General features: G+C 54.7%; 2 protein-coding genes across 2 annotated transcripts; one reads left to right on the forward strand and one right to left on the reverse strand.

Moving 5' to 3' along the window:
- The first annotated feature begins 4991 nt into the window (after positions 1–4991).
- On the forward strand, positions 4992–12618 carry FMOD (fibromodulin). Its single transcript, XM_008499418.2, has 3 exons — positions 4992–5152; positions 8013–9023; positions 11336–12618. The coding sequence occupies exons 2-3, from the start codon at positions 8033–8035 to the stop codon at positions 11485–11487; spliced, it is 1143 nt and encodes a 380-aa protein (XP_008497640.1). The 5' UTR covers positions 4992–5152; positions 8013–8032; the 3' UTR covers positions 11488–12618.
- An 8886-nt stretch (positions 12619–21504) lies between these two features.
- Positions 21505–25984, reverse strand: BTG2 (BTG anti-proliferation factor 2). The gene is made up of 2 exons (XM_008499419.2): positions 25684–25984; positions 21505–24772 (listed from the first exon to the last, which is right to left on the reverse strand). The coding sequence occupies exons 1-2, from the start codon at positions 25844–25846 to the stop codon at positions 24432–24434; spliced, it is 504 nt and encodes a 167-aa protein (XP_008497641.2). The 5' UTR covers positions 25847–25984; the 3' UTR covers positions 21505–24431.
- Positions 25985–26783: the final 799 nt, after the last annotated feature.

Here is a 26783-nt window from a genome sequence, read left to right on the forward strand (position 1 = left end):
GGGGAAGGGGCAATTTGGGGTTTGCTTTCCCTCCCCTGTGCCCCCCAGAGGCAAATAGGAGTTTCCTCTGGCTACTGCATAGCCCAGCCCTGCTGCTGCCAGAGCATGGAGAGACGAGGGAGCAGGGACAGGGGGGAAGGGGCTGCTCACAGAGGTGGCACCAGGTTCATGTGGCACGTCCAGAGCAGGGGACAGAGATATGGCAAGGGGACACGGGTGGGTGGGAGTCAGGAGCTGGCAAATCCCCGATTTTTGGTGCCAAGGCAGCTCACCAGTGCAGGCTCCTTCAGCAGAGCAGCTGAGATGGGGACGTGGGATGTGAGCTGCAGCTGGACAATGATTGCACAACCCGGGTGTCCCACAGGAGGCAGAAGAGGGGAGCAGACTCAGGGCAAGGATTCCCATCTGAGAGCTGCCTGTCATCCCATCTCCAGCCAGGGAAAGCCTGGGCTGAGTCCTTGCAGCTCACTGAATGCACGGAAAACTTTGGAACACCTCGGATGGAAGCTGGGCTGACCCCAGAGAGCCTCAGGAACATCTGTGCTGAAACACAGGAGCTGCAGTGAGAGCATCACCCCAACCAGCATCACCCTGATAAAAACATAGGAGAGGAGAGGAGAGGAGAGGAGAGGAGAGAGGAGAGGAGAGGAGAGGAGAGGAGAGGAGAGGAGAGGCGAGGTGAGGAGAGGAGAGGTGAGGAGAGGAGAGGAGAGGAGAGGAGAGGAGAGGAGAGAGAGGAGAGGAGAGGAGAGGAGAGGAGAGGAGAGGAGAGGAGAGGAGAGGAGAGGAGAGGAGAGGAGAGGAGAGGAGAGGAGAGGAGAGGAGAGGAGAGGAGAGGAGAGGAGAGGAGAGGAGAGGAGAGGAGAGGAGAGGAGAGGAGAGGAGAGGAGAGGAGAGGAGAGGAGAGGAGAGGAGAGGAGAGGAGAGGAGAGGAGAGGAGAGGAGAGGAGGATCGCCCGAGTCTGGGCTTCCAGCAGAGCCCTGAGGCTTTCTCTCGGCAGTCCCGATGGCTCCGAGTGACCGACTGCCTCCGGATTGCCTCAAATCTCGATTCAAGAATGTTGTTTGGGCTGAAGAATGCATGGCTACATAAGAAAAAAGGGAAAAGGGAGGCCGGGATGAGACGGGAGATCGAGGGGGTGGGGGGTGGGTGGGCTCGTCCTGCCCTTCCGCTCTGACCTTTGGGTTTTTGGAGAGGAGGCTGCAGCCACCCGGTGCAGACGTTTGCCAGATGCTGAGCTTATTCCTTCCATCCAGCTCGGCCGAGGCTGAGCCCGAAGGGACCCGATGATCCCTGCTCTCCCCCTCCCACTGCCTGCACCCTCGTTTCCCTGCCCTTGGAGATGAGGTGGAGGCTTCCAAGTGGGTTTGGTTTTGGAGGAAACTTTTGCGAAGGAGCAGCACAGTCCCGAGGGGGGGGCATCCGAGATGATATCGGCTCTGAAAGTCCCGGGGCTGCTCCCCCAGGCACAGGGGAGCCTCAGTTACCTTGCAGGCACCAGAATTCTTGCTGCAGGGAATGGTTGGAGCAAGGAGAGTGTTCCCTGCATGGCACAGGGGGATGGAGCGATGCAGAGCTACCTGAAGAGGGCACTCGCTTGTCAGTGCCCGTGCGAGCAATCCGTCTGCTTTTTTACAAGGCTGGAAAGAGCCAGGACTGGGGAGGAAAAGGAGGTTTAGGCTGCAAACAACCAGAAAGCCGATGCAAACCTGGGAGCCACAGACCTTCAGGCACCAGCTCCATCGCCTTTCTGCTCAGGTGTTTGCAGGATGAGCCTTGTCAGGAGGCCTGATGAGAGGATGGTGCTCTGGATCCTGGCTTTGGGTATCCATCCCTCCTCCCTCCACCATGCAGCTTCTACAGGAGGTGCCCCACACACTTCCACCCACCCTGCAAGGCTGGAGATGCCAAGGGACAAGGTCTCCTTGGCTGCTACTTGGACTTTTGTCACTGGAGTCCCTTGAAAGAGCAGCTGGGATCTCTAACCTGTAGGGATTAGACCTTTTAAAACAAGGTCTAGCAGTCTAAAGACCTGCAGGAGCTGCCAGAGCATGGGGTGACAGACACCCCTGCACCCAGTGGGGCTGGGAACCCCCTGGTTCTGTGGAAATTAAAGAAAATAGCAAGAGTGGGAGGAAAGAGCAGGCAACAGCTCCAGCAGAGCTGCAACTTCTTGGAAACGTGGATAAAGCAGAAATAACATTTCCATGAGTAAAAAAGAAGCTGCTGAGAAGTAGCTGTGCCTACAATAGCCGCTGGGTTTGGTGCCCATGGTAGGTTTAATAGTTCTCCCTTCATCCAGGCAGGATGAATTTTAGCCTCAGCAGGAGCATCAAAGCCTTTTGTTTATTTGTTTTGCTGCGAGGCATTTGATCCCTGAGCCCAAATCATCCTGACAAACCCCTGTCCATCCATGGAGAAGACAAGGGCTCCTGCACAGGGTTTGCAAATTAAAGAGGAGCTGGGAGCAGCTTCAGTGGTTTTCAGTACAAAGCTCAGGAGGATTTGGATCAAAACAGTTGGAAGGAACCCAACCAAAACAGACAGAGTTCACATCAGTATGGGTTAGGAAAGCAAAGCAAATCAATAGAGGCATCTGCCTGGCCCTGATGAGATGCAGATTGTGACTGCTTGGAGGAACAGCTCTGGATGGGATTAGGCAGGGATAGGAACCATTGGGTTGGAGTGAGCAGGACAGGGTGTTCCCAGCTCCTGTCACCAGTTCAGGGCTGTCCTTGAACTGTCAGCAAGAGAGAAGAGGGGGGTGTAGGAGGAGAAGCTGGAAAAGTTTCATGGATTTTACTTGGGATCCAAGTGAAGCCATTCTGCACCGACCTGAGGTGAGCAGTGGTACTGAGGTCTTCTCAGCTCCCTCCTCACACCAAGCACAGACCAAGCCAGAGGAAACCTGCCAGAGGAAACCTGGAGAAGGAGATTCCAGGGTTGGATGGGGAAAAGGAAAAAAAAAGATAAATGTGGTTCTTTAGACAATAAATTTTCACTTCCCTGAGATAGTCCTAAAGTGCTCAGGATGAGATTGGACAGAAAGTCCTGGTGACTATGGGGAATTTACAGCCTGAGCTTAATATCGCTGTTTTCTGGTTTAGGCTGGGAAAGGGGGATGTGGCTGTGGGGAATGGCACCATCTGGGGACAGTTCACACAGCAGGGAGCTCCTCAGCATCCCCCAGGTGACCCCTGGCACCCACAGCAGGTGCCTGACCTCAGCAGGATCTGGGGAACATCCTGAGTCAGGAATATTTTGAACTCCCAGAAGATGGAGAAGCCACGCTCCATATCTACCCTAGCTGGGGACATTCTGCTTTTCCAGAGAAACATCTAAACCCTGCGAAAGCCTCTGAGCTCTTGGCCACCAGGACACCTCGAGCTGCCAGAGATGTGACGTTGGTTGACACCATCCAAGCCCTGAGCAGCAGATGTTACTGGCTGCCACCACCATCCCCACCACTTTCCCTGGAATGGAGCTCCCTGGCAGTGGGAACAAATCCCCCCAGGCAGGATCATTCCCCACATCAGCCCAATGCCTCAAACCACCTGCAACACCCCCGAGCCACTGCAGGCTGAGTTTTGGGTGCCCCCAACCAAATTAAAGCCCTCAATCCCCTTCACTTGGGTCTTACCTTCTTGTAGGCAGCACTGCCCCTTTGTCCTCTTTTTTTTCCCCACTCTAAGGCAATGCTTTCTCTGAACCCTCCCTCTCCCTGCCACTCCCAGCCCCACGCTGCTGTGCTTTCCAGGCACACTTTTCCTTCCCAAATAAACTGCCTGGCTGGCAAGGTCCCCACTGTACAGCGTGTCCCTCACATCCCTGCTCAGACCTCCTCCCTGCAACAGGGACCTGGGAGTGATGAGGAACCTTTGCAAGGCTCCCCGAGGAGAAAAAGATGTTTTGGATGGGAAATTGTGATGGCAAGCAAGGGAAAAAGAAGCTCAAAGGGATCGCTGGCACCTGCTGAGCTTCACTAAGTAATTCCAGGCTCCTGGGAGGAGCTGGGCATGCTGCTGGAGCAGAGCATGGGATGGTGATGGGTGGCTGGTTCCTAACTGGAGGAAATGCTTGGACAGTTCTGGAAGAGTTGTTCCCAAAACTGAAGTGCACAGAGAGCCAGGATGGGGACTGGGGGAAAAGGGGGGGGCTGTACCAGCACCCATCATTCCCCTGCTTTGCAGAACACCCTTGGCTGGCACTGGGAGGTGATGAGCCCTGTGGCAGGGAGAGCCCTGAGCTCTGCTGGCTCTGCCCAACCATGGGTCACCCTCAGCACATTCTGCCATACAAACTCCCCATCTCCACCCCCCCAGACCCCTGAATCAGCCTCAGGGGGATGGGAATGGAAACCCCCCAGCTGGATGGATGGGCACAGCCTGCAGAGGTGCCAGCTTGGCATCTCCCTCCCCTCCTGCCAAGCTGAAGCCCAATTCCTGCTGTCACAGTGGCCCTTTGGTAGGCAATTTATTTACCTTGGATGCCTCAGCCTTATCGTTCATGGAAATGTTTATGCTAAATATTTATATGGCAGGGCTGCATAAACTGAGGCTTCCTGGGGAAACAGCCCAGGCTGCATTTGGAGCAGGCACTGACGTCTCCTCCCCTGGTACTGCAAAAGTTAAAGGTACTTTCTCACTTCTCCCTAAGAATCACATCCTCAGCACCTCAAAAATCAGTTTCTCTTTTTTTTTTGTTGTTTTTTTTTTTTTTTTCATCTGGCCAGAGGCCTCCTCACAGCTTCCTGATGAGAAACACAGGAGACCTGACAACAGCCCTTTGAAAAAACAACATCCCCAATTCCACTAACTCGTTAAACAGAGAGAGCCTGAGAAGTGCCAACACTCCTATGAGAAAAGACAGGAGAGGGAGAGAGAGAGAGAGAGGGAGGAAAGAAAAAAGCAGGTTATTTATAACGCCAGGCAGCATTAGGGTCTCTTCAGTCTCTTCTGCAAACTGGCTGCTGCTGGGAGGTCACTCCCCAAAAAAACCTGCTGAGCCCGTGCCCTGCAAGCACAATATTTGAGTTGGGATCTGGGGCGGGCACCAGGTTTTGCAAATCAGAAGACAAACTCACATGCTGCTTGACACACGGGAGAGCCCAGAGAAGAGCAGCAAGGCTTTGGGAAGGAGGCTCCTAGCTTTGTAAGTCCTTCTCTCTATTTATTATGAGGGGGTTTGGGGTTTTTTTCTTTTTTTTTTCTTTTTTTTTTTTTTTTTTTTTTTTTTTTTTTTTTTTTTTTTTTTGAGGGGTTTGGGGTTTTTTTGTTTTGTTTTGTGGGGTTTTTTGTGGGGGTTTTTTTTTGGTTGGTTGGTTTGGTTTGGGTTTTTTTGTTTGGTTTGGGTTTTTTTTGAAGCCTGATTTCCATACCCTTGCCTCAGAGGATGGGCAGCTGCCACACAAAGCACATGCCAGCTCCCAGCTCCAGGGGTGGCATAGCTCAAATTCCACAGCTCCCCAGTCACCACAGAGGAGAAGAACTCCTCTCCTCTTGCCCCTCTGGCAGCTCCTCATCCCCTTGGCCAAGAGCTGGGCACCTCCAGGCAGGGACACCCAGGTCTGGGCAGTGCCATCTCCCTCCCTGGCACAGCTCTGCAGGGCTGAAGCTGATTCCATGCCTGGCACAGAGGTGATGGGCAGAGGCTGTGGCTGAGCACTTCTGTGCCCCTTGCTCCAAACCCAGTTCCCCCTCAGGGGTGAGGACCTGACCCCATTCTCCCAGCACCCTTTGGCATGGGTACACGGGCACCAGGAGGTGACACAGCTCTCGTGGCCCCCAAACCAGGGCTGGAACACCCTGGGGAGGGGAGAAGCAGCCTCCAAAATGCAGCAGAGGACTGCAAGGACATGCCCCGGGGGTAGCAGTCTGCTGAAGGGAAAGTTAAGGGGACCCCATGGATCTATCCAGCCCTGCACAGAGATTCCCCCCCTTGGGAAGGGGCTGCCTGAGGGCTCTGCCTGGGTGGAGGAGCCCCGAGCAGAGCAGAGCAGAGCGGCTTTGGTATTTCATCGGGCAGAGTGCCCTGGAGCGCAGGGAGGAGAAGAAACTCCTCCAGCACTGCCAAGCTCCCCCGTTGCACGCAGCATCCCGGAGGATCGGGATCGTCTCATCCGAGCCTGGAGAGAGGAAAGGAGGGAGAGGAATGGGCAGGGACAGAGCTCAATCTGCCTGCTCAATCCCGCTTTTCTTCCCGAGGCAGCAGCCTGGCACGGAGCCCCGGTGTCAGGGCAGCCCCACAGACTGGGTCCTCTTTGTCCGCCTCGCCGGGGGATGAGGACACGACCAGGTTACACCAGGTGACCCCCCCTGTACCCACCCAGGGCCACCCACCCCAGCTGGGCTACTGGCCCAGGCTCTCAGGTTGCCCGCAGGAGCGGAGCTGGCAGCGCTGTCGGGGCAGCCCCGCGGCCACGTAGGTTGGACCAGCAGCAGCTCTGGCTCCTCTCCTCCTCCCAACTGCTCAGCCCCGTGGATTTCCTGGAGGTTTTTCAAGCTGCTTCTCTCCAAGGTTGCTCCTGGTGCCGGTTTAGCCCCGAGAGGAGGAGCGGGGATGAGGAGGAGCAGGGATAAGATGGAGAAGGGATGAGGAGGAGCAGGGATGAGCTGGAGCCCTCCTGCCAGCGATGCTGAAAACAATTCCAAGCCGAGGGGCTCTGCCCTGGCTCCCAGCCCTCAGCCCGGCTCCCAACCAGGGTGCCACCCTCGGTGGGCTGAATTTCACAGGCAGGGTCCCAAGCATCAGGTCCAGAGGTGGCTCCTTCTCTCCCTGGCTTTGTTGGCCTCAATGGGCCAGTGGATGGTGCCTCCTTTTTGCTGTTGTGTTGGGGCTGAGCTCTGGAAATTTAAGCTTGAGAGTGTTTTTCATTTCACACACACAAAAAAAACCCCCAATAATAATAATAATAACAACAACAATAATAAAAATTAAACCAGAAGTTGTTTGCCAGGATTTACATCAGTCCTGAGCAGCATGAGCATCCTGCCTTTTTTTTTTTTTTGGGGGGTGGGGTGGGGAAGGGGATAAAGGATGAAAGCCACAGTAAATGATGTTGCCATCAAGGGTAGCATAAATAGAGCCCCTAGAGCTCTATCAAAATATGCCTCCAGTTCCATCAACCTCTGCTCACAGCCACCCCTCTTTTCTGCTTGGCCAGAGAGAGACCAAGTCCTTCCTCCTTCCTCCTCCCTCCTGTGCAGATCCCAGGTACCTCAGGGCAGAGCTGGGTGACCTTACACAAATTTGGACCACATGCCCCATGTGTCTCCATCCTCTGCTCAGCTGTAGCAGAAATACCCATAAAGATTTTGCAAGCAAATATCCACTGGGATGGAGGCCTCTGGCAGGCCTGAGGTGAAAAGGAGGAAGTTTGGGTACCTGCAAACAAGGGGCATGTCCACAGCCATGCTTTTTTGGGTGGGATTCACTGAGGTCCCCTGGTTCTCCAGCTCTTCTGCCAAATGCCACCAAACCCACCCAGAGCTGCAAACCCACCCAACCCCTCTGGGTTCCAAGGCCCTGGGGGTGCAGCTCCCCTGCCTGCAGCCCTTCCATCCGAGCTGGCACTGCTGGCACTGCACAGACCCTATGAGGAGAGGCTGAGGGAGCTGGGGGTGTTCAGGCTGGAGAAGAGGAGGCTCAGGGGAGACCTCATCACTCTCTCCAACTCCCTGAAAGGAGGTTGGAGCCAGGGGGAGGTTGGGCTCTTTTCCCAGGCAACTCAGCAAGACAAGAGGGCAGGGTCTCAAGTTGTGCCAGGGGAGGTTTAGGTTGGAGATTCGAAAGAATTTCTTTCTGGAGAGGGTGATCAGGCATTGGAATGGGCTGCCCAGGGAAGTAGTGGATTCTCCGTGTCTGGAGATCTTTCCAAAGAGCCTGGATGTGGCACTGAGTGCCATGGGCTGGGAACCACGGGGGGAGTGGATCAAGGGTTGGACTTGATGAGCTCTGAGGTCCCTTCCAACCCAGCCAATTCTATGATTCTATGATTTCCTTTCCCACCCAGGTCCCTCCAGCATCAGCACCATGCACTGGGCCACCATCCTGATCATCCTTGGGCTCTGGGGGTTCTCCCTGGGTCAATACAATGAAGAAGAAGACATGGCTTGGCTCCAGTACTACCTGCGCCAGTCCCGTTTGTCCTCCTACAACTACATGCCCTACTACGAGGATGAGAACCCCCCTTATGTCTACTCCTACCTCCCAGCTCCAGAGATGGAGGCAGAGCCCGGCCCTGAACCCCAACAAGCCCCTTCCTGGCAATGTCCCCAGGAGTGTGATTGTCCCCCTAACTTCTCCTCGGCCATGTACTGCGACACCAGGAACCTGAGGTACCTGCCCTTTGTGCCTTCCCGGATGAAATACGTCTACTTCCAGAACAATCGGGTCACTTCTATCCAGGAGGGGGCTTTTGACAATGCCACGGAGCTGGAATGGCTCGCGCTGCACAACAACCAGATCAGCAGTGAGAAGATGGGCAAGAAGGTCTTTGCCAAGCTCAAAAGGCTGGAGAGGTTGTACATGAACAACAACAACCTAACCAAGGTGCCCAGCCCCTTGCCACGGACCCTGAGAGAGCTCCACTTGTCTTATAATCAGATTTCCAAGGTCCCCTCCAATGCTCTGGAGGGTCTGGAGAACCTCACAGCCCTGTACCTCAGCCACAATTTCATTTTTGAGATGGGAGCCTCTCTCAAAGAGCTCAAGTCCTTGATCCTTGCTGACCTGAGCTACAACCACCTCAGAAAAGTCCCTGATGGGCTCCCAATGGCTTTGGAACAGCTCTACCTAGAATACAATTACATCAACACCATCCCTGAGGACTATTTCAAGGTCTCTCCCAAACTGCTTTATGTACGGATGTCCCACAATAGCCTGACAAACCAAGGGCTCTCTACTGACACTTTCAACAGCAGCAGCATCCTGGAGCTGGACCTCTCCTACAACAGGCTCCAGAAGATCCCCAGGGTCAACACCAACCTGGAGAACCTCTACCTTCAAGGCAACCAAATCAATGGTGAGCAGAAATGTTGTCAACCAAAGAGGGTGGTGGAGAGAGGGGTGGGGGTGCAGAACCTGTGCCTCCCTCTGGGACACCACCTGGGGTAATGGTTTTGAGTAGGAGACTTTCAGGGAGCTCTCAGCAAGGTGGGAATGGGACCCATCATGTCCCAAGACATATGGAGCTGAGTGAGACATTCCAAGCTCTGAGTGCTCCAGTGTGATACACGGAGCCATTGCACTGCTTTTCCTGAGCTTCTCCTGAGCTTTTCCTGAGCTTTTCCTGAGCATCTTCTTGTTTGAGGTGCCAGAAACCAGCTCTGGACAGAAGCTGATGCACAAACTGGGAGGAGTTGCCTTGGTCCACAGTTGCACACAGGCTGGGGGGGTCACCAACAGAGTGGACCAGAGGTGGGGGTCCCCATCACCCTGGGCAGTGCTACTGCAGGAGATGGGGATGCTCCCAAAAATCTGCAGCCCCTTTCTCCCTCTGCCTCCCTCCCTCCCTGCAGGGCCCTGGCACAGCCTGTGGTCCCAAAGCCTCCTCAAGGGTGGGGGTCCCCAGCCAAGGGACACATCCTTGCTGAGGCTGGAAGAGACAGGAGCTCTTGGTTATTATATTAGAGCCATCAACACAGCATCTTCTGCCAGGACTAAAATCCACTCCACTTTATACACAAATAAATAAAAGGAACAGATTGTTCTGGGGCTGCTATTTATAAAAATAACCGAGGGGGGAAAGAAAAACACAACCAAGCAAAAAATCTCTTGGAAAAATCCCAGCTTGCCCCTCTCACATGCCGGACTTCGAGGATAGGACCCACCTGGAGAGGTTTTGGAGCCCCCGAGCACAGCTGGGATGGGGGGGGGGACACAGGGAGCTGCCTGGGTGCAGCCATCAGCACAACCCCGCAGCCAGGAACCGACAGAAACATAAAAACAAGAACAGATTCCCAAATGTTTGCTTTCCAAACGTGGAGCTGGTAACGTCTGCCCACAGATGCCACCAAACGGGGCCGCTCCCACCTTTCCCGCAGTTTTCCCACCGACCTTTAAATCAGCCCCGGGAGCGAGGGGCTGAGGGTCCGGGAGTCCAGCACCCACCTCTTCGGGGGGCACAACCCACACCCCATGAGGTATCAGAGCCCCTCCAGACACCCAGAGGGGTCTCTTCTTGCTCCCTGCCCACCGGGGGGCTCGCAGCCCTCCAAGCCTCTGGGTGGAGGGGTCCCTCAGCACCCCTCCGGTGTCCCCCCCCCTCTTCCTCGAGCACTGTCCCGTCCTGGAGCTTTGCTGCCCTCTAGTCGGTCGCTTCTCTCCCAAATCCTGCATTCAATTATTTCGGGGTTGGTTCCACCTCCTCCCTCCAAACCCAGGAGTTTCCCTGCCGGCTGCTGGCAGATGAAAGGGAGAGGGGATGAGCAGAGGGATGGGCTGGGGACACAGGGATGTCCCCCCTGATGGACATGGGGGGTCCCATGGTGGCTGGGGGCAGTCAGGGGCTGGAGGTTGCAGCATGAGACCTCACAGAAGAGGCTGCCAAGGAAATTCCTGATAAAAAGCAATGGTTTTCATCCATCTCCCCCTTTCCAAACCCTTGGACAGGCACAAAGTCTCCTTCTCACTGCAGCCAGAAGCATCAGTCAGCAGGGTGTCAAGGCCAAATTTGCAGCATTATTGGGTTATTTGGGGGTGTTTTCATGTTTTTCCTGCCCACCTAAAACCAAACCATCTCCCAGAGATTGGTACCCTCAGACCCAGCTCCAGAGCAGCCCCCTTGATATTTCTTCCATCAGCCCCTGAAGATCAGTCACACCATGAAGGTCAGAGCCAGGCCTGAAGCTGGTGCTCAGTTCTTCACCTCCTCCCTTCTTTTTCTCCTCTCTCCTCATCACCTTTAAATGCTGGAGTGTGTCCAGAGAAGGTCCATGAGGATGATCAGAGGGCTGGAGCATCTCTCCTGTGCAGACAGACTGAGAGAGTTGGGGTTGTTCAGTCTGGAGAGGAGAAGGCTCTGAGGAGACCTCTTTGTGTCCTTCCAGGATCTGCAGGGGCTACAGGAAAGCTGGGGAGGGACTTCTGAGGATGTCAGGGAGTGATAGGAACAGGGAAAATGGAACAGGGAGATTTAGACTGGATATTAGGAAGAAGTTCTTCACCAGGAGGGGGGTGAGACCCTGGCACAGGTTGCCCAGAGAGGTGGTGGGAGCCCGATCCATCCCTGGGGGGTTTTAAGGACAGGGCTCTGAGCAACCTGATCTGGTGGGATGTGTCGATCTTAAAGGTCCTTTCCCACCCTGAAAATCCTATGATTCTCTCCCCTCGCAGAGTTCTCCATAAGCAGCTTCTGCTCCGTGGTGGATGTCATGAACTACTCCAGGCTCCAGGTCCTGCGGTTGGACGGGAACGAGATCAAGAGGAACTCGGTGCCTCCGGACGCTCCCCTCTGCCTGCGCCGTGCCACCATCATCGAGATATAACCTGGCCCCCTCCTCCAGCCCCCTCCCCAGCCTCAGGACTTGGCTCTCCCCTTCCTGGGGAGACCCTGACTCCCATTTTAATGCAGCTTGGCAGCGTGACTTGGCTTCTGCAGCAGCACAAGAAGGGTCCCGCAGCACCGGTCCACACGGCTCAACCATTTGTCCCCAAACACTCCCTGGTCCCAGCTCTCTGGCCACTCAGGGTGGGAAAGGTCCCAGCATGGTTCTCCTTCTAACCTTACCACATCCACCTCTTCTCCCCTGGTTTAGGTGGGATGAAGCCAGGATGGGGAGGAAGCTCAGTCCACCTCCAAAACGTGGCACTGAGCGGCTGTGGGGTGCAGCAGGAAGGGTTCAGGTGTGGGTCCTGCAGAACCAGCAGATGGGAACCAGCTCCTGGGAGGAACATATGGGAGGTTGGGGGTTACATGAGTAAAGGGTTAAAGATTTCTTGGCTGCCAGCATCCCTCAGTCTAGGAGGTGGAAGACCAAACCCACACTCTTTCCCCTCCATCTTTTTCTCCTTCAACCAGCTCCAGAGATTAAGGAGAGGAATCTTTCCTGATGATGCCAACCAGCTTTCAACTGCTGAGGTTAGAGAGAAACACCCTGAGAAACAGCCTGTTCACAGGCCTTGGCCAAGGGTCTCCTATCCAAGGGTCTCCCATTCAAGGGTCTCCCATCCAAGGGTCTCCCATCCTCCTCCCAGCCCACTGGCTCAGGGCAGGACCAGGGTCCAGGGATGGAGCAGTTCCTGGTGCTGTCACCCCCAGCTGCTGGGGGATCCCCCACATACCCAGCTCCATCCCACCCATCAGCATGGCTCCAAGCTCCCTCCCAGCTCAAACCCTAAACCCCACAAAGTGACAGTGACATCTGCAGCAGCAGCAGCACCTTGGAGTTCACCCAAACCACCCAGCTTGGTTCCTTGGATGGTTTAAGCCTGAGAAAACCAAAGGGGCAGCTGAGCTTTGGAGATGACCTCCTCCAGACCCTCCTCATTTAAACTGCATGCTAACACTATAGAAACAAAAACTCCAAAAAAAAAAAAACAAACCCAAAACCTGTACTATCACCAAAGCATGAACTGTAGATTTCATACCGACCAATAAAGCCCTTTCTGTAACTGCACCCCCGTGTCTGAGGAATCCCAAAGGCAGAGAGCAGGGGCTGAGCAGCTCCCAGCTCTGCCACCTCCCCTCCTGCAGACCTGATCCGGCCTGGATTTGCCTTCTAGTGGTGGTACCAAACATAACATGTGTGTAACTCCTTCCCCACGCCGAGGAGCTGCTGCTCCAGCACATCCCAGATGGGGTCCTGGGTGAGGAAGTTCATAGAAGGAAAAAAAAACACATGGAAAAGTGTCAGTGAGAGAGGGGAGGGATGGAGATGCTACTGGTGCAGCTCTGCGGGTCGTTATTTTCCAGATGCTTTTCATTTTCTCCCGCCTCCAGCCCTGATTATTTTTAACAGCTTATTTATGAGTTGGAGGATGCTTTAAAAAACAAAACCCCCAAAAAACTTAAAAAACCCCAAAAACAACCAAAAAAACCCCACACACAAAAAAAGCCCCAAACCAACCAAACCCGACACAGATATTCCACATGGGCAGGATTTGTACAGATCTGGAGTCACACAGAAAGTGCCACGGCCTCTCCTCAGCACCCCAGGGGCTCCCTCAGCTCCAGGTTGGTGTCAGCTTGGCGTTTGGTTCCCCCAGACATCCCTGGTCCCCATCCCCCCAGTTCCAGAAACCAGGCAGGGGAAGAGGCACAAAGACCCCACTGCATCCCCCTCCTCTCCTCCAGCACATCCTGACCACAGCCAAACCCACGGGGATGCAGATCCTCCCCGAGGTGATGGACCCCGGCCCATGGGGACCCCAAAGCTGTCCCTAGATGCTGGCATTGCCTGTCACATGTGGCCCTACCCAGGCTGCCAGAGTAGCCCTGGATTTCCCTCCCCAGAGTGGGGCACCCAGGGGTGCCCAACACGTTTGGTTCCTTCTTGGGTAAGGCTGGGCTGGGAGGTGGGCTGAAACCAAGTTCAACCCCACAAGAAAAAAGGGCTCAGGGGGAGGCAAACCTGAAGGGGCTGGAGGTCCAGGGGTGTTTGTAGGGACCTGGTAACAGGGTCTGGTGGCATCAGAGCAAAGCACAGAAGAACCCCCCCACTGCTGCTTCCAGCAGCTCCTTAATCCAGGAGGGGTGATGGGGAAGGCTGCTGTGCATCCCGCAGGGCTGGAGGTGAGGGGGCAGAGGGTCAGTGCAACCCCCTGCCCTGCTTCCTCCCCTCCCCCCAAAAAAGGGGGAGACCCCATTGGTCCTGGGTAAGCCAATCACTGCCTTGTTGTTGTGGTAGGGAGGGCAGGGAGGGGAGCTTGGGCCCCCCTCCTCATCCCCTTCCTCTTCCTCCTCCTGTTGCTGGGAGGAGGTGCAGGAGGCCCCAGCAGCCTCTATCCCACGGGGAAGGAGGAGGAGGGGGTAGTGTGAGGCTTTGTCCAGATCCAGAGAGAAGTGTAAAGGAGGGGGAAACCCCAAACGAACCAAAACGAAATAAAACAAAAAAAGCTCTTCAGACCCTTTGGAGGTGTGTCCTGAGCACAAGGCTTTGTGGGGCTGCTACAGGAGGTACCAGCAGCTGCAGCCCCCCCCCCCCCGAGTCATATTTGGGCTGTGGGCTGCTCTCAGGGTCTCTCCTGCACCCCCCACCATCACCCCAACATCTGCAGAGGGGCTTCAGTCACAGGCACCAGACCTGAGCACCCTCCCTGGGGCTGTCCCTGCATCAGACCCTAAAAACCAGCAGCTCCTGAGGGGTTCCCCATGGGGACAGACAAGATTTCTCCAGAGCTCCCCAGAAAACTCCAAAATTTCACCTCTACTTTTTTTCTTTTTATCTCTTTTCCCAGCCTCTTCCCCCAGATTTTCTTCCCCCCCTCATTTTTTCCCCCCTTTCCAGCACTCCTCACCTCATACACTTCCCAGGCTGTTTACAAACATTCCTTTGGGAGCACATTTCCCCAGGAAGCTCAGGGGGTTTTGTTTAAGATCAACCCCTCATGATGTTTTCCTCTGGAGAAGCTCCCAAGCAGTGAGGTTTGACCCCAAAACTGGAGGAGCCCAGGGGTCTGCAGGGCCACCCCCTACTCAAGTGACCTCCAGGCACAGCCCCCTCCCCAGGCTTCAGATTTGGTGTGTGACCATTTACAGAGCTGGGGGTGAGTCCCAGCCCAGGGAAATGTCACCCCGTGTCAAGTCCTTGGGCATTTCCTTTTGCTCAGTTCTTCCCAGACTGAACCTAAAACCTTTATAGAGTGGAGGAGCTGAGAGGACAAAAGGATGGGTGGCCAGGTCACGGCTGCCCCCACCACTCCTGGAGTGCTGCTGGTGATGGGATCAGCAATAAAAGTTGATTATTAATAAAGGGCTCGGATTCAGCCCACGGCAGCTGGGATGAGAGATAAGAAAACTGCAGAGGCAGAGGGAAAAGATGCCGGGGAGGGGCCTGGAAGAGCTGCCAGGACCCCTCATCTCCCAGTTGGGTCCCATTTCACAGAGGGGGAGGTGGAGATCTGGAGGAACTGGGAGGTTCTGCCCTGGCAGCTCCACAACAGGGGTAAAATGGAGGTGGAATTGTAGTGCTTGGGATTTTGGGTCTCTCCAGGTGGCTCTGGAAGGATGAAGAGCTTGGGGGCTAGAGCAAATTGTGGGATCCCTCACCAAGGGATTCTGGGTGGGGGTCCTACTGGGGCAAGACTGTCCCACTCCCTGTGTGTCCCCAGCAGGGTTTGGGGAGAGGGACAGGCAGGAAATTCCCAATCTGTTCAGCTCCCATTCTTGCCTGCCCTTTTGTTTCACTCACCATCTGTCCCCACACACCCCACACTCCCTCTGCACGTGCCATAAATATCAAGACGGGCTTTGTCTCTGCTCCAAAAGGCAGAGTGGACCCCACACCCCAGCCCTGGACCCCTCCCCAGGGGCTGGCATGGCCACGGAGGGGGCTGGGTTTGGAGGTGAGAGGTTCAGCGTCACTCCTCTCCCTCCTCCTGCCCCAGCAGGTTTTTGGGTCAGCACTAAGAGGGGGTGCTCAGCCCCCACCCAGGCTTTTTAACTGACAACAAAGAGTCAGCAAGGGCAGCTGCTCTGCTCCAGGTCCATCCTTCCCCTTCTCTGTTTTATCCGGTGCTATAATGGAAATAAACTCCCTGGTAAAAGGGCATTGTCAGAGGGAAAAGGGGCCTCGCCCTTCGTCTGGCAGCTGGGAAGGCTGGGGACACACAGGGCTCAGGGATATTGTTGCCTCCAGCCTGTTCCCAGTAACACTTTTCCCAGTGGTTCCCCAAAGGACAGGGCTGGATTCACACGGGTGTTGCTGCATCCCCCCAGCAGTGACACCAAGAGCTGCCCTGTCCTCAGGCTGTGCTGTGCCAGGCACAGGGACACCCTCAAGGACAAGTGGCCCTTGCAGAGGGGATGGGGCAGGTCCGAGCCCCGGGAGTGATGTCCTAACACAACCCAACACTGGGCAGCAGGTCCTGGGGTGCAGACCCCAGCATCACCCTTAAATCCTTCTGCCTTCTTACCACCAGCTGGGACGTGAGGCTGGCAGGGACTGCCCTGTAATAGCCACAGGGAAAGCTTGGATGTAGCCCACGAGACACTTGTGGTCAGTGCCACCCCACTGATGTGGAGCTGTGGCAGAGCAGAGCATCCCATGAGCCCTCCCCTCTCCTTCCTCCTCTGGCTCTCCCCGGAGTTGGGAAACGCTGTCCCCAAACACGCAGGGCTGGTCCCAGCTCTCAGCTCCAGGCTGGGCCCGGAGACACAGCTCAGTGAAAAGCAGATAAAGAGCAAAGCGAGGAGAGGCTCAAAGCCCTGAACAAAGCCCAGGCAGCTGCTGAGACTCACACACACCCAGCTGGAACCTGCCCGGGGCTTTGCGCTCCTGTGCCAGACGCAGACACCGCTCCTGGAGGAAAACACAAAATCTCCCGGGGCAGCAAACGGAGCCTCTTGCAGACCCCACCACCCCCTGTGCCCTGCCCTCTCCTCGCTGCCAGGGCATGGGATTGCTCGGGGATTGGGGGCACAGCATCCCTTGAGGACACGGTGCCCCTCGGGGACAGGGGCACAGCATCCCTCAGTGGCAGAGGCTCGGTGTCCCTGGGAGACGGGCACACAGCACCCCTAAAGGTTGGCAGGACACCCCAAAGGGTGCACCCCACTAACACTGGGGGTGTGGCTCCTGTCTGCTGCAGGACAGGACCTATTGGGACACCTCACTCTGCCCAGGGTGCGGCACGGCGGGGTGAGGATGGAGGGGGCTCTGCACCGGGCTGCCCAACACCGACAGACTCCACAAATAACAATAATTACTATTATAACAGATAATAAGAATCGAATGCAAACCCCCCGGCGAGCTGAGCGAGCTCTGCCCTGACCCGTGCGGCTCCGAGGCGTCTTTTCTCCCCGGCTCTCAGCTCTTCTCTGGGAAACAAAAGGTGCAAAGTTTAGTGATGCATGAAAGAAGAAACAAAACCCCGGCCCCGGCTTGGCCCTGGCCCCCCCACCGCCCCACCAGACAGATGGCAACAGTTGTCCCTGCCCACCAGTTGCTCGCTGCCGCCCAACAAGCCTCTTTTATCCCCAAACAGGTCATAAATGGGAGCGTCGGAGCTGGATGGGGCCAGGATGGGGATGGGGATGGCTCTCCCGACGGGATGTTTGGTGGAAAACAAAAGCAGCTGAAAGCACCCCCTCTCCCCCTGCCCATCTGTCCCAGCCTTGCAGCTCCTCACCCCAGCAGCGAGGGGGGGTGGCTCCCCGGGACCCCTGAGCCCCTCTGTGACACCCCAGGAGCAGACACAACTGGGGAGACACTGCAGGGCCGGGGGGGCTGTCCCAGCCTTTGTCTCATTCTGCACATCTCGATGGGGGACAACTCATCCCGGGGCCGTGGGATCAGCAGCAGCCCCCCCCCTGGGAGGAGCCCCATCCCCTTCCCCTCTCCCTCCCCGCTGGAATTTTGGATAAACCAGAGACTTTCACAGCACCCACCCTGCGGGTGCTCCTGCCCGAGAGCCTGCACGGGAGGAAGGGAGCAGGGAGGGGGCAGGGGCTGAGCCTGCCGCAGGCTTGGTGCTGCTTTGAGGGGGGGATTTTTTTCATTCCGAATTCGCATTAAGCAACACCCCCGCCTGCCCCATCTGCTGCTGGAACCCCTCCAAGCACAGCGAGTTCCAGGCACCGAGACTGAACCCCATGGGGGGGGTTAAGGGGGGCTGAGTGGGTGTGCGGAGGCAACAAACACCCACATCTGCCCATGACCTTTTTGGAGGAAGGATGGGTTTGTTGTTTGCTTGGGGTTATTTTTTTTCTTTGTTGCTTTTGTTTGTTTGTGGGGGTTTGTGGTTTTTTTTTTCACTGGGTGGTTCAGTTTTTAGTGAAGACTGGAAAAGCAGAGCAGTGCCCTCCCCTTTGCCTTCCTTCCAGGGGGCTGCAGGGGTCTGTGGGGCTGTTGGGATGTTCCAGGATGGATGAGTTGAGCCAAGATGGGTTGTAAGCTACAGAGGGCTCAAGGTTTGGCTATGGCCAGATGCAAATAGAGGTCTGAGAAGCTGGATGAGGGAGAAGAAGGTCTGGGGGGAGGAAGGGCAGGCAGGGAGCATGGTCCTCAGCCAGGAATCACTTTACCATCCAAGCCAAGCAACAGAAACCAACAGGATCCCACACGCCAACCCAGACCCAGCTCCTGCCTGGAGTCCCGGAGGGCTTGGGAAAGGGCTTGCATCAGCCCTGTGGGTTCAGAGCAGGAGACAAAGCTGCCGTGGGGACTTCCACCAACCATTTGCTGGTGCAAACTGGCAACGCTGGAGCTCACCGGTGCAAGCAGCGGCGATGCCGGAGCCTGCCGGGAGGCTGCAGCCCGAAGAACCGCGGGCTTGGCACAGCACCAACCCCTCCGTACCCTGCAATCTTCCCGTTGCTGGGCCACGTGATTTGAAGAGTTTGCAGAGCTCCAGCAGATCCTGGGAAGATCACCAAGGGCTCAGGAGCACTGCAGGTGATGCCCCGGGGCCCACGCCTCCCCCTTTTCCCAGGGCCGGGAGCTGCTGCCGGCTGCATCTCCCCAGATACAGGGGAGTGCGGCTGCACCCACGCCACTGCCTGATTGGCCTTGGGCTCGGCTGAAATAGCCCGTGGCTTCCCAGCACCCTGCTGGCAAGTGAAGAGGGCAGGAAGCACCTGGAGGAGGCCGAGCCCTGCGCGAATGAGCTGGCGTGGGGAGGAGGCTGAGCGGCGCCCGGTTTCGCTTCTGCCCTTCCTCCAGCTGCAGAGGCAAAAGAGGCAGAGCCCAGAGCCTCAGCTGCCACCCTCCCTGTCCCTAAGAACCTTCTTCCCTCCCGAGCAAGCTGTCCCATTTGCTTTGTTTTGAAGGGGCTCAGCTCCAGGGTGGGCAGGGGTAAAAAGTGCCCAGAGACAGGGCCAGTAATAATGGGACTGGCAGGGGCTGAGGTCTGGTTTCCTTGGGAAGGGTGGAAATAACCCCAAGAAGCAGTTTCACATCCTAAATGCAGATGTTGCTTTTCTGATAACTGACAGCTGAGAAACGCCCAAACTTCTGCTAAAGGGAAAGCAGGAAAAGGGAGCACACAAACACACCAAAAAAACAAACGTGTTTTGACATGAGCCAACCAAAATATCCTCATGGACCCTGGGGGACCCTGTGCTGGGGTGGTTGTTGCTGCTGGGTCAGGACATACTTTGTGGCTGATTTGGGCTTTGCACAATCTGCATTTCCCCAGAACTGCCCCAGCTCCTGCAAAGAAGGATCCAGGAGCAACCACTGCAGCACACACAGAGCTGGGGAGCCTTGCATGGGGACAGGACAAAGCTCACCTGCCTTTTTACTCCCAATAAGCATTAAACACCTTTCCAGACTGCTGGGGTGGGAGGAGAAGGTCTTCCTGAGAGCCAGCACCCCCATCCTGCCCGCAGCAGGGTTTTTGCTGGGGATGACATTTCTAGGTGGGTACCAGACACCTGGGGATACTTTCTGGGTTGAAGTCCTGGGCTCTGCTGTGCTGGCAGAGCTCCTCTCTCCTGCCAGGTTCTGGGAAGCAGGCAAAGAGCTGAGTTTTACCAAGGACACTTCAAAGGCAAATGCTCCTTTTTGTGCAACACCCCAGTCTCTGATTACAAAGGGCATTTGACCCCAGTTCCTTGAATCAGGCACATCCCTGCCCAGCTGGAATTCAAAAAGCCCAACAGAAACCCAGCCAAAGGCTCAGCAGAAAACAAATCCAGATTCCAAAACAGGCCAGAGGTGGGCAGTGACAGTGGGAGGGGAGGATTAGTTACTTTCAGCCTTTTTCAGAGCTGCTTCAAGCATGCCAGGGGCTCCTGGGTCCCTAGCACATGCTCTGGCTGTAGCCCCACACTCCTGTGGTGTCCTCATTGATGTGCTGAGAGCTGCAGCTCAGCAACCCGAGGCACAGAAAGGGCTTTGAGGAGGGCAAATAAAGATCCACCCAGCTCACACCTCAGGTACCGTGATCCTACCAGTAGAAAAATGACAATCAAAATAAAAATAGCAGATGAATCACCCAGTGAAAGGCTGATGGGGGGGATCTGGTTGCAGTACAGGGAGGGTTGGTTGACTCCTCACTGAGCACTCCATGGTGTAAGAGCTGTATTTTTATCTTGGCTGTAAGCAACTCAACTTTTAGATGATCTTGGCTCTGTCTGCTGGCCCAAGCCCCAGCCACAGGCCATGGCATGGACTAAAAATGGGCCACAGACCAAGGCATGCAGGTCCAGGCAGCCCACACTGGTCTGGACATGCCAAAGGAGGGAGGAAGGCCACCATCATCTGACTTCACCAAGCCTTTGAACATGGATGACTCCTCCTGAGCTAATCAACAACTGAATGGGACACCCATTCCTCCTGACAACCCTGTTTCACAAGCAGCAGCAATTTGGGTGTGTTTATGGAAACTAATGAAGGGATGAGTTCAAAAAAAAAAAGGAGCAGCTTTGACAAAGCACCAGAATCAGCTCACAAATTGTTTTCCTCTCAGAGGCAGCATATTGTGACGAAAGGAGGAAGAAGCTTTGCCCCCACCAGGGAGAGGAGTAGGACCAAGCCTGTGCCCCCTCCCTTGGCATCATCTCTCTAGGAAGGCACTGACACAGGGAACAGGTTGCAAGCTGAAATTCAAGCCCTCCTGAACTCCATAAAAAAGGAGTTCGGGATTGAAAGTAGCACAAACTTAATTCCCTAAGGTCCTTAAATCCTGGGATCTTGAAAATGAGCATAGATGGGGATAAAACTCATGAGCTGGACATCCCCATCCCAGGATCACTGCTTTGTGGTGCTGTCACCACCCTCTTGACACAGCCAAAACAGGATCTCCAGTGAATCAACCCCAGCTGCCTTCATCATGAGGCCCAGAGGATTCTGCACATACCTGAGCATTTCAGTCCCATGATGTCTCCCAACCCTTCCTCTTCTGCTGGCTCAGTCACCCTTGGAAGAACAGCAGAGGTGGAGCAGCTTAACCAGGAACCACCCCTGTGCCTGGCTCAGCTCATCCATCACTTCTTTCCAAGACTTTCTGACATTCCTAGGGTTGGGTGAGGGATCTGGCAGATAACGACATTCACACTTCCATGCTCTGGCAGGACACAGGATTTCTACAACCTTGCACTTAACAAATCCCCTGCTGCCCAAGCCAGAGCTCAGGATGGGGAAGGAGAGGGCAGGACATCCACAACTTTGCCTTGAATCATCAGACCAATTCCCTGCATCAATTCCTTGGGTTTAGAGGGTCAGGCTCAGAGTCAGCATGTTGACTAAGCAGCTTTTTTTCTAACCCTCCTCCTTGACACAGCTGGGTATCAGCAGTCACCCACACTTTAACCAAACCCACAGCCTTTGCCACATGGGATTCAGGCTGCAATCCTCACCCTCTTTGCAAGCACAGAAAAGCTCCCAGCAAGAAAACAAGGCTCATTTATACTGCTACATTTTTATTAAAGTAACAAAAGCATACATTTGTCAAAGGATCTGTACAGTCTGTATATAAAAACACTACTATACAATTAGTAACCATCCACTCCCTCCAAGTGTAGCTTACAAACTTCCTACCATTTTCACCAAATACAAAAAGCAGGTCCCGTTCAACAGTCCAGCTTGTTAAAAAAAAAAAAAAAAGACTGGAAACCCCTCAAATTCACTGTCTGAATATCCACACCATTCAGCTCTGATCAGGCTTGTAGGCAGAAGGCAACAGAGCACACTAATTCACAGCTTATACATGAAACCAGCTACAAGAGAGAAATGGATTACACCCAACTTGGGTTGGTTTTGAAGAAAAAAAAAAAAAACCAACAAAAAACCCCCCAAAAACAAACCAAACCCCAGACACCTTTAACATCAGACTCCTCCACACCAGGGACAAAAAGAATGACACTTGGCTATTTTGGTTCTGGAAGTGGGGGCATTAAGAACAATTATAGTGTATTCCTTTGGTGTGGGCTGTTGTTCCTGAAAATCGTTCCTGATAAGAGGAAGGGAACAGAGTAAAAAGGGGGAGGTCAATCTTAAGACTACTTTGATCCTGACAAATTACAACCCAAGGAAGTACCAGCCTTCAGGAAACTCCACATCCAGCCAAGGAGCCCAGCAAAGCAAACATTGCTCAGCCTGGATGCAGTTCTCATCATGGGCTTTCCACGTAAGCAGGTTAAGTGAGGACTCCAAAAAGCACCAAGATCCCTTTTCCTTGAAAAGGGAATTTGTTTTTTGGAAGTTCTCAAGTATTCCCCTCTTGGTGAGGTCACCTATTGCACAAGTTCACCAAGGGAAAAGCCCCAGTGCTTCATTTCAGCTTCTGCTTTGCTGACATGAGAAATTCAAGTGATGCAGAGGGAAGTGATGCAACTTCTGAGCCACTGCTATTACTGCTCAAGGACAAACAACTCACCACTTGACGTTTTAAAAAGGATCTATCAATTGAGGAGAGTTTTCCAGTTCTGGAATTCATGATTTGAAACTTAGAGAACTCCAAGGTTACTTTTCCATATAAGTAATAAGAGCTGGGGAGCTGTGCTGAACTTATGTTGGTGTGTTTTGTTTTGTTTTTTTAATGTATTGAAGAAACAAGCTACAAACTGTGGCAGATGGGAAGTTTCCTTCCTCTCCCAGCACGCCCAAGATTTGGAAATATATTGCACAAATGTCTGAGAACTTGATTCATCAAAAGTTGGGCAAGAACAATTCTGGTTATGCCAGAGAGCTGCCAGGTCAGAAAACAGGAAGGTTAAAAAAAAATTATGCTGAGAGACAAACCTGGGGAAGTTTCATTACAAAGCACTGTGTCAATGTCCTGCTTTTTCTCCCAGGATCACTGGAGGAGCACAGCAGCTGGTTAGTAAAAAGGCAAGGGACATACAACATCTTGGTAAAGGCTCATTCCAAACAGGCAAAGCTCTGGGGGCAGCACTTTCATTTCCCACCCCATTTGTAGGGAGCCCAGAGCAGTTTAAGAGCCAAATCCTGAACACTTGGGCAAAGTCTCCCTGAAAAGAAGTACCCCTGGGACTCCAAGAGGAGTTCTGCTTGCACAGACAAAGCACAGGACCAGGCATTAATTGTGCAAAAGTTATGTACCAAGAGATCAGCCCCAAACCAGGCCCCTTACCAAGGTAACAGTGGAGACAGCTCCCAGGGACAGCCAGATGCTGGTGACCCAGGGCAGGAAGAGAGGCAAGAAGTGCTGTGGCTCTAAAAGCAATGTTAGGACACCAAAGCATCTGAGGATCCCAAATAGAGAGGGAAGAGACTCCCAATACTTCTGATTTTAAGAGATAGGGCAAAGAGATAGGGCACACCAACCTCTAGGGCACAAGGCAAGTTGCTTCAGCTCTTCTGGAGAAGTGAGACTGCAAGTTGTCAGCACGGGATTAGGCAACTCTTACAAGCAAGAGGCCAAACTCCACTCTTGGAGCAGGGACAGGCCACACAAGGGCAGCTGTGGGCTGATGTCTTGGCCCCACAGAGCAGAAAGGTTTGGTAATTCACAGCTGTTCAGTGCTGGATTCAGGGTCTGGAGCTCTGTGTGCAGCCTGCAGTGGGTAACAGCACCAGGGACAAAGGCAGCACCCCAGTGCCACCACTACAAAGCTCATCTCAGGGATCTTCTCTGCACAGCCTGTCCCCCAGTGCATCTCTGCCTTGCTCCACAGAACACTAATACCTGCATGGCCCCTTCAGTCCAGCAGCAGACAGGAGAGTTGGAGGGACTGGAAAAGGCCACACTTCCCCTCTTTTTGTGCCAAGAGTGGGGCAGAGCAGAGCTGCAACACGGAGTAAGTGCGTCCCAAGGAGATGTGCAAGAGCAAAGGTGAGGGATCCCAGGGTCCCAAGCATCACCTAGCCCTGTGGAAAAATTCCCAACACTGTCTCCAGGCTGTGCAGAGATTAGACCAGCTGGGGAGTGAAAAAAATTAGTGGAGTAAAGACTTCCTTCATCCCTTCTCCAAGAGTACTGCAATACTTGGCAGTAGAGCAATACTGTTGGGTACCAGGATGGTGTGAAGGTGACACATCTCCCACCACCAAGCCACACTTCCCAGAATGGCTCTTCCCCCTCTTCCTCCATTCCAAGCTGCCCAAATGAGCAAGCCAGCCCAAAATTGTCATCCAACACTAATTAGGTAGATATTGGCTTCATAATAAAAACTCATAAGCTTGCAACAGCTTTAAAAAAAGGCACCGAGAACACCGCTTCTGCTCAAAGCGGTGCTCAATCTTTTAATTTTGGATTTTCTTGGATTTTTTAAAAAAAATATAAATAGATCTTCATCTTAAAAATAGATCCTCGGGTGAGGTATACAGTAGCCCGTGTCTTGGCAGTGTAAGGACAAGAGGAGTATTTAGCTGGAGACAGTCATGATGTAGTTTTTGGAAGGACTGGTGCGACCCAACATCATCTGGTTCTTGCAGGTCAGCATCCCGTAGGAGCTCGCAGGCTTGGTTGCAGTTGCTTCGTACAAGACACAGATGGAGCCGTCCTCCCCGATGCGGTACGAGACCTCGTAGGGGTCCACCCAGAGCGTCAGCTCGCTGGGCAGGAGCTGGTAGAGCTGCGCCAGGCTGAGTCCGATCTGGCTCGCTGCCTTGCTGATAATTGGGTCCATTTTGTGATTGATCCGGATGCAGCGGTAACCAGAGCCTTTGAAGGGTTTCTCAGGAAACCAGTGATGTTTGTAGTGCTCTGCAAGGGAAGCGAGAAGGGGAGAGTGGTGGGTGAGCAGCGGGTTTGAGGTCTGTGTCCCAGTGGAGTCCCGAGGGGATCCCACACCTCGCAGGAGGAACCGGAGCCCTCCTCAGGCTGCCTCCGTCTGATGGAGTTGAGCTCCAGAGCTCAACTATTCGGCTGCTGCTTGCTCCAAGCCGGAGGTGTGCAGCTCCTCAGGTCCCAGGCAATGGTACCAGGGGTGAAGCAATGGGACCTTCTCAGCCCGGGGGTGTTCGGGGCAGATACCGTATCACCGGAACACCACAGGCAGGGAGCCACATCCAAGTCATTCTCTTAAGTTCAGAGGCATTTTGCTACCCCTTATCTCAGCACAGAGGGAAAGAAACCATCCCTTCTTCAGGCTGATAACACCCGGCTGTGTTAGGGAGGAGAGCCTTGAACCACCCAGTCAGGGCTGAGCCCCAAACAAAGGGAGGGGTGCAGCAAATCCCACTTCTTGCCAGGAGACGGGGCACACAAAGCAGTTTGGGATTATTCACGTCAAGCCCCAGCGTTTCAAAGAGATAAACAGCACAAAACCCTCAGAGACAAAGCCAGGGCTCTGCTTACTTTCAGGCAGCTGCTTGCCCGGGACCCCAGAGGGACCCCGGCAGGTGCTCGGAGAGCGACACAGATTGAAAAAGCAAACAAAAGGCAAACCCACAAATAGGTGCCCGGCATCCCAAACGACACAGCTGGGTGTCAGAAAAGGACACCGCTGCGTGCCCAACCTCACACGACACAGGTGAGTCCCCACGTCCACGGGCGGCACCGGGGGAAGGACACAGGACGCCCGGACCCGGGGCGGTGAGAGGACGGACACGAGTGAGCTTTTCTCCCCTCGCTCCTTTTCCTTCTCCCCAAGGCTTCTCCTTCCCGCAGCTCACCTGCCAGGGCCTCCCGCAGGGCTCCGCTGAAGATCTGCAGCTGCTGCTCGCTGACACAGCCCCGTGTCCGCAGGAGGTTGGACACGAAGCCCACGGCGGCGGCGATCTCGGGGAGCATCTCGGGCCGAGGAGCACCGCGGCGAGAGCTGTGCCGGTGGCTCATGGCGGGGCGGGGAGAGAGAAAGAAATCGCGATAGAGGAGGAGGAAGCAGCAGCGGAGGAAGAAGAGGAAGAGGAGAAGGTGGTGGAGGAGCCGCCGCTCCGCGATCGCTCGGGCTCAGTCTGAGCCCGTCGTCCCGCGGCCCCTCCCTTAAATAGGGGAGCGCGGGGAGGCGGTGTGGGGAGCGCGGCTGCCATTGGCTGAGCGGCTCTGTATGCTAATGACGTATGACCTCAGCTCAGTGGAAGGAGTGACGTCACTGCCGCGATGACAATAGGAGTGACGGGAGGGCTATTTCTGGGGCTGATCGGAGAGGAGGAGGAAACGAGGGGGAGAGGGGTGGTCAGGGCTCAGCCCCCTCCCCAGCTCTCCTCACTCCCTGCTCCAGAGGCTCCGGGGTCCCGGGAGGGGTTTCGGGGTCCTGGGAGGGGTTTCGGGCTCCTGGGGTCCCGGGCAGCTCTGGGTGCTCCAAGTGACCCATGCGGGTGGCTGTCGTGGGATGGGGGCTGCCCGGGCTGTCCTGAGCGATTCAAACCCCCTTGGGATCCTGGATCGGATCCTTTGTCACCCCCGGGCAGCCCGTGTTGTCCCACCCCAGCTGCTCCAGGGTTCCTGGTCCCTACGCAGGGAGTTTCCTTTCCCCACCAGGTTTCTGTACCCAAATTTCCTTCCCTGAGACACATTAGGAGTTGACTGTGGTGTTAATCAAAGGTTGGACGAGGTGATCTTGAAGGTGTCTTCCAACCTAAACGTTCTGTGATTCCATGTGATTCTGTGATTCACAGATCCTTGTTCCGTGGGCAAGGCCAAATCCTTCCCAGAGATCCTTGAATAACACAGGGAGAACATTCCATCCCCTGCACCATCCCAGGCAGGGGGCACCTAGCTGTAACCCCTTTCATCTCCCTGCCAGAAGGAGCCTTTGAGGTGAGGAACGAGG

The sequence above is a fragment of the Calypte anna genome, chromosome 26, assembly GCF_003957555.1.
Source record: "Calypte anna isolate BGI_N300 chromosome 26, bCalAnn1_v1.p, whole genome shotgun sequence".
NCBI lineage: Eukaryota > Metazoa > Chordata > Aves > Apodiformes > Trochilidae > Calypte > Calypte anna.

What these genes read in the sequence shown, in the direction of transcription:
- FMOD (XM_008499418.2), top strand. Translation starts at nt 8,033, where the DNA reads ATGCACTGGGCCACCATCCTGATCATCCTTGGGCTCTGGGGGTTCTCC. An exon ending in TCAAGGCAACCAAATCAATG is followed by an intron (nt 9,024 to 11,335) that starts GTGAGCAGAAAT and finishes CTCCCCTCGCAG; the next exon opens with AGTTCTCCATAAGCAGCTTC.
- BTG2 (XM_008499419.2), bottom strand. Translation starts at nt 25,846, where the DNA reads ATGAGCCACCGGCACAGCTCTCGCCGCGGTGCTCCTCGGCCCGAGATG. An exon ending in CCTGCGGGAGGCCCTGGCAG is followed by an intron (nt 24,773 to 25,683) that starts GTGAGCTGCGGG and finishes CTTCCCTTGCAG; the next exon opens with AGCACTACAAACATCACTGG.